Here is a 6,521-nt window from a genome sequence, read left to right as displayed (position 1 = left end):
CGGAGAGGAGGTTTCGGCGTTGGAGCAGAGAAGGCCAAGGCCACCTCCGCTGGAGCCGGCCGGAGGAGCGGGTCCAGCTTGTCTCTCCGCACAGAAGCACGCGGGCCTCGCGCAGCTCCGAGGGCTCTTGGCACCCCGGGCGAGCCCGCGGCAGCCCTGGCACAGCCAGCCCGTCCAGCGCTGCGGCTCCGTCCCTGGGGTCAGGCACCAGCGAGGTCGGCGAGTTCCCGTGGCCACCTCTCTGGCAGCGTGTCCCACGCCCTGGGCTGGCTGGCAAGGAGCGGTGGCAAACGGGCCTGGCTGGCGGGAACAGCGGAATGTCTTGGTGACATCCCAGGAGCCACAAACGGGACACTGGGAGACGTGGGGGAGGATGGTCCGTATCCGGAGCCGTTGCAGTGGGTGTGCCGGGGCCGCGTGCCGCTCCTGCCCCGGCAGCCCCAGCGCATCGTTCCGCTTCGGCCGCACCACTCACGATGGGAGAACCACCGCAGCCCCGGCCTCTCCTGGGGATGCCATGGCATGGCAAGGGGCCACAGCAGCGTCCAGGGTGGCCTGGGGCTGTCAGGGCACGGCCCACGGCGTGCCACGAGATGGCACTGCTACGGCACACTCCACACGCGCTGCGGCGCCCAGGCCCACGCCGCTGCGTCCAGCTGGCAGCAGGGATGTCCATCAGCTGCAGGGATGTCCCTCGGGCTGCAGCAACGTCCAGCCAGCTGCGGTGACATCTGTGGTGTGCAGGGACACGTAAATAGGAATTTTCACCATAACCAGAAATGTTAGTTATGATGGTACCAGCTTGTGTAAATGAGGCCTGCAAAGGGGAATCTTTCTGACTAGCTGCTCTATGCGCAGGATGAGTGTGGTCATGTTTGTGTTAGCACAGTTTTAGGGGAGGGGGGTGAATCCTACCTGGGACGGTTACTGACGTGGGGTCTGGTGGTGTCGGCAGGCTCACTGGGCATGGCCCTGCCTGGGGCAGGGGGATGACATCACAGCTCAGGGTGCTGCCAAGCCCAATTCTTACCTCAGTCTTCTGCTTGTTGTGTCGTCCCGGCACGGGCCGGGGAGTGCGGCTGCGTGGCTGCGTGGCTGCACGCCCTGGCCCGGGCTGCCATCGGGCAGTGCCCCACCGTTCCCTCTGTCTTGTTTTGCCCTGCAGTACGACTACAGCTTCCGGACGGAGCAGAGTGCGGCGGCCCGCCTGCCGCCCAGCCCTACCAGGTGCCCGCCAGTCCCGCAGTCCTGAGAGGGACCGCCGGCGCTGGAGCAGGTGTGTGTGTGCATACTACTGAGCAGGACGCGGCGCCAGGGCCGTCCCGGCAGACACCCGCTCGTCCGGCCATCACCGCCCGCCCTGCGCTGCACCACCTCCTCCTGCACACGCCGCTCCACGCGTTGGGACTGCGCAGCCCTTCGGCAGCTGCCCCCACCCTCCCTTGCTGCTGCGGACGTCTCTCCACGTGAGTACGTGACTGGGAGCCTGACGGCAGCCCCTTGGTTGTCCTCACTTCCTAACCCCTGCTGCAGGACAGTCACCAAAACCAGAGCTGTAACAAACTGCTGTGAACAGCAAGCCGTGAGCTCGCAGACCATCAAGAAACGCTCAGCAGTGAGCCCTAAAAGTAAGGAAGAGTAAAAGATACGGCTGGTTAATCTGCAAGCCCCCGGGCATCCCGCCTGAGCTGACGTGGAGCTGATGGGCTCTCGACACCTCGCGGCGGGAGGCCCCTGCAGCACTCGGTCCAACGGGCAGCACCGAGCCACGGTGGATGCCCTGTCTGCCTCCACCGAGGTCTGGGCACACAGCAGCCCCGCCACGGCCGGGATCAACCCCAGACTGTGATCACTTGTTTTTGCTGTAGGCTGGCGGAGCCAGGGTTGCTTGCTCAGACCTGCCTTGGCCTCTCTCCCCGGGCACTGGCAAGGCGGAGGGGTGCAGAGAGCACAAGCTGCACTGCAGTTCCCAAGGTGAAGCTCCTCCACTTTGCACAGCGTGTCTGTGTGTCCGTCAGGACCTGGAGCAACAAACATCCTGTATTTCTTTCCGGGGTGGATGCTGGCAGCAGCCCAGGCAGACCCTGGCAGCACCCCGCTGACCCCTGGCCAAGCTGCCTGCGGAGCTGGGGCCCTGCTGACAATGTGGATGCTGTCACCTGCCCGTCACTTTGGACAATTTTCTAATATTTGCCCCGCTAGCTGCTAAAACATAAGAGATGTGCCTGTTCCCTTGTGCACTCACGGGGAAGCACTGAACTCTGACGTAGTGCAGGATGAGAGTGGGATGCATTAAACCCTGACCTCAGCCTCCTTGTGATCGCTGACCTTAGCTCGCTCCCGAGTCAAATGCATGTCTTGGAGAAGTCTGTTGCTGTAATAAGTTATTTAGAAGTGCCCATCTGACTCCGTGCTGCTTTTTCAAGTCTCTACTGTAGAACAAAGCTACATCATGGCAGCAAAATGGCAATTTTTAAGTTAGTGTTAAAACGTACAACTTTTTGTATTGTAAAATACTGATTACCTAACCCTATTGAAATGCAATTGCCATAGTAACAAATAACAGTATTGTTGCTCTCAGTCTGGGTCATATGTATGCCCTGACCTGCTTTGCACTGCTTTTGATTGATCTTGCATTTTCTAGTTGGACAGAATGGTGACTAACAGTAGGTTTTGTACTGTCAGCTTGTATTTTTTATTTGTACATATGTAAAATATTTCTTGTCCAAAGATTCATTTCTGGTTTTAAGGCACCATACCATATTGCTGGGATAATGAGCACAAAATACCATAACATTCAGGACAGACCAATTCCAAGTCTTTGCTCCAACTTGTTCCAGTCAGGTAAATCATTTTCTAAAACTGCCTCTGTAAAGCAAGGCTGTGCGATTGGAAAGCAGGGGCTGATTTCATTGTAGGTGTGTCATATCTGGGCGAAAGAATTAAAGCTAATGCCATTTGAACCAGCTCTGGAGGTTTGGGTGACCCCCTGGAAGTGCTCGTTTACTTGGAGGTTGCAGCACCAGTTTTAGTTCTTATTTATCCTGCAGGAAAGCAAAGCCAGACCTCACTGCCAAGCTTCACAAAGGCTAGATTGATGATGCCGACATCGACAAATGAACATACCATGGCAGCCTGGTCATTCAGCTCAGGTTCACTTGAAGTTCAAATCCACTCCATGCTGTAGTACTATGCCCATCTCATCCATCTTTTGTCTTTCTATTTTTCTGCTCGTAATTTGTTCTGTAGTTTTCTGTGGCATCCGTTTATAGCTTCTCGTGTGGCTTAGTGGACACTGCAGGTAGGTAGAAGCCATCTGCGTGGTGCACTCCTCACAGCTTTGGGATGAAGGACCTGCAGAGAGCTGACGTTCCCTGTTACTGGTGGTGGAGGAGTGAGGGTTGCAGGCTGGTACACGGCAGCCAGCGCAGCCTCTGCAGGGCTCCAGGGGCAGTTCCTGCCACCAGGAGATGGGGAGACAGCTGCCAGGACCCCCTCCTCGAGCTGTGTCTTCCCGTGCCAAGGTCAGGGCTGACTGCACGGCAGCCGGAGTGCTCAGTGAGGAGCAGGTTCGGATAGCTGCCGAGCCCCGCATTCAGTGGGGCACTCCCCAGGTATGTCTTGGAAAAATGGGTGCATAGCTTCGAGTCCCTTCCTGTGAGATTTAGCTTAGAGAGCATCAGTAGATAAAATTGGTGCTTTAAATATTTATAGCAACAGTTAATGTTTGCTCAGCCTTCTTAGAGATAGTGAGCTCACCTTTCTCTTCCATGACCTACAAGAAACACTGGATGGCTCAAAACGCTGACAGGACATGCAGCTGGGACAAGCATCTAAGAAATCTTCAGGATATATTTGTATAGTTGGTTCTCACTCTTCCCTCTCTTACACTGGGCTAGCAAAGCTGCTTCAGGGGTGCATCTGCAAAGAAACTTGAGAGAGAGTTTGATCTTCACAGTGTGTTTCTGCACTGTGGCACTGCAAGGATACCCTGTACTGAAAGCATGAATAGTACAAATGCAGTTCTTGTGGTACAAATGCAATAGAGGTGTTTTGAGCAAAGAGCTACAGCTGCTGAGAGCCAGCTGAGCTGTCAGACCTGCTAACCGAAGGCTGGAAATCTGGGCATTTCCAAAGGGGAGAGGGCTCAAAGCCAGTGCTTGGAAGCACAGTGAGACACATGGCACAGGGTGGCTGACTGCATGTGTTGTCTTCTCAGTCCGCCGATTATAGGAAGCTTCTTTATTGCACCTCTGAATTCCCAAGATCTTGGGCATCAGGTCAGCATTTCCACAGACAGGTTTTATTTGCTGTTCCATAACTTTTGTATTCACGGCAACTCATTGCAAGGCTGGTCCTTGCATGCTCACAGCAAGTCCTCCCTGTTGGTATGTCCCATAGGCACTACCAGCATCTCTCTGCATCTTCCTCCTCCCTGTCCAAACGGTGACTGTGGTAGCATTGGCCCAGGCAATAAATATTCACGGAGCCTGATGTTGATGTTGTCTGGCTGTGGAGAAGCCTTCTGGAGCATAAGAGGAGGGGATGAGTCAATGGAAAGCAACAGAAATGGATTTGCAGAGCTTTACCAGATGTGCTTGGCTACCTTGCCTGTATTTCTAGAACAAAACTAGTCTCTAGGTAGCTTAATCTTGTGGCTGATGGAGAAATTAGTTTGCCAAATTATCATACGTCTGCAACAGAGACAGAAAAGCAGCAGTGAGGGGTTTACTTACTGTAAAATACACTTTCTGATGTGAATTAGTAGTGACACACTGCCTCCTGGATTTCTCACGGCAAAGAGCGGGTAGCGCACAGAGATGACTTGTGGGCCATCCAGGCCAGGCAGTGCTGTCTAATGTGTTAACAATGGAGAGGCAAGAAATTAGTCCAGAAAGTAATGTAGAGTGTGAACTTTGTGATAAAATTCAAGTGTGGACAGTTGTAGCAGGTGTCTTCCCTGTGGGAGCATCTCATAGCTGTAGTTACATAGGAATAAACTTTGTCAGACTTTTTTCCTTTGACTGTCACTGAGTTTGCCCGCGGTGTTTGTAGGAGAGGATCCCCCGCGAGCCTCCTGTGTAGTGAGAGGTTGTTGGTAGTCTGTAGCTTTGGGCTTGTTTGGTTTCACACCTGCCCCTGCCCCCACCGGTTTCCTGAGCTCTCCAGACCAAACGCATGCACCGCAGAGCCTGGAGAAAGTCCCAACGTGGGCACAGCACGTGCCAGGTGGATGCTGGTGGTGAGGGCGTGCGTCCGCAGGTCTGGGCACCTCCTCTTCAGTGGGGCCCTAAAAATCTCCTTGGGGGAGGGAAAACGGGATGCGGCGGCTTTGGAGCTGGCCGGTCCCACGTTGGCCTTCACCTCCCCACTGCCCTCAGGCAACGCGGGGTCTGTCTCCCCAGATCTGCCCACCGGCCACTCTCCCAAAGCAGCCCCAGGAGCCTGGCCAGGGTGGCAGCGGGCACGTCTCACAGGTGCCAGCAGAGCAGCTCACCGGAGAGCCGTTCCCACTCCTCCTGAAGGGCATGCGCATCTCGCTGCATTCAAATAATTACCTCAGCCTTCGAGCCTTGACGAACGGACGGGAATCCCTCCCGGCAGCGGGGCAGCCGAGCGGTGTTGGTGTTAGTTATCCTAAGCCATAAAACTCTGACAGCGTTGCAGTAGGGAGGGTGCTCCTCTGCTCATGAAAAAGCTCAGTAAGGTGCTGCTCAATTCATTCAATACAGGGAAACCAAACAGTTTGGATATTCTGGTCATTTATTGTGAAATTGTTTCCTAACAGCAAGAGTTTTAAATGTCATCATGCAAATGGAAGACAAACCTTTTATGCAGTTGCAAAGTGTTTTTTTAAGATGCTATGCATTTTGTTGGGTTATTGAAAGTGAATTTACTGTGCATTAATCTTATGAATGTTACTACGTTTTATATTTATTTTAGATGACCCTCCTGTATTTTACAAAGGGAAGTTTCATTGTGTGATAACTTAGTCTGTATTCTTAATATAATTTGTTAAATAAAACTTGGTTTAATCAGTTTATTCTCTGTGCTTTGTGTTTTAAATTTTGGAGTTCAAGAAGCTTAAAACACTGCAGCTCTGACTTAGGGGAGTGGAAAGGGGCATCCCTTGGGACCAGCGGCTCTTTTCCCTCTGCACCATTGTTGCATTGACTTCCTCAGATCCCAAACCTGGATGTTTTGAAAGTAGTTAAAAACATCAGGAGGAATGAAATGTGAGTCAGTGCTTATTCTGAACTGAGCCGCCATGTAGCGGTTGTAGCTGTGGCGCCATGAACTGATTCTGTTTCTTGATGTGATTACAGGTTTGCTTGGTACAGGTAATGCTTCTTACAGTGGGCTTGCCTGCTTCCACAGGCACTGGGCTTTGTACCCTGACGGATGTTCGTTCAGGAATGAGAATGGTGCGGGGTCGGCCTTACACACTGCGAGGGTACAAAGCCGGATTTGTTGCCTGGTGGATGTTTCCAGTGGTGTCCTGCAGATGTGAGCGTTCCTTC

General features: G+C 53.3%; 1 protein-coding gene across 1 annotated transcript in view; it reads left to right on the top strand.

Moving 5' to 3' along the window:
- MVB12B (multivesicular body subunit 12B) overlaps positions 1-6,039 on the top strand; it is a 63,293-nt gene extending 57,254 nt beyond the window's left edge. The window contains exon 10 of the mRNA XM_010566471.1: positions 1,166-6,039. Coding sequence (XP_010564773.1) covers positions 1,166-1,252 — 87 coding nt within the window. The 3' untranslated portion in view covers positions 1,253-6,039. The remainder of the gene's footprint in view (positions 1-1,165) is intronic.
- The last annotated feature ends 482 nt before the right edge of the window (positions 6,040-6,521 follow it).

Source organism: Haliaeetus leucocephalus, unplaced genomic scaffold (assembly GCF_000737465.1).
Source record: "Haliaeetus leucocephalus isolate CR32 unplaced genomic scaffold, Haliaeetus_leucocephalus-4.0 Scaffold212, whole genome shotgun sequence".
In the NCBI taxonomy this organism is placed as follows: Eukaryota; Metazoa; Chordata; class Aves; order Accipitriformes; family Accipitridae; genus Haliaeetus; species Haliaeetus leucocephalus.
The sequence above is the reverse complement of the archived record's forward strand: the minus strand, read 5'-3'. Positions and strand labels throughout refer to the sequence as shown.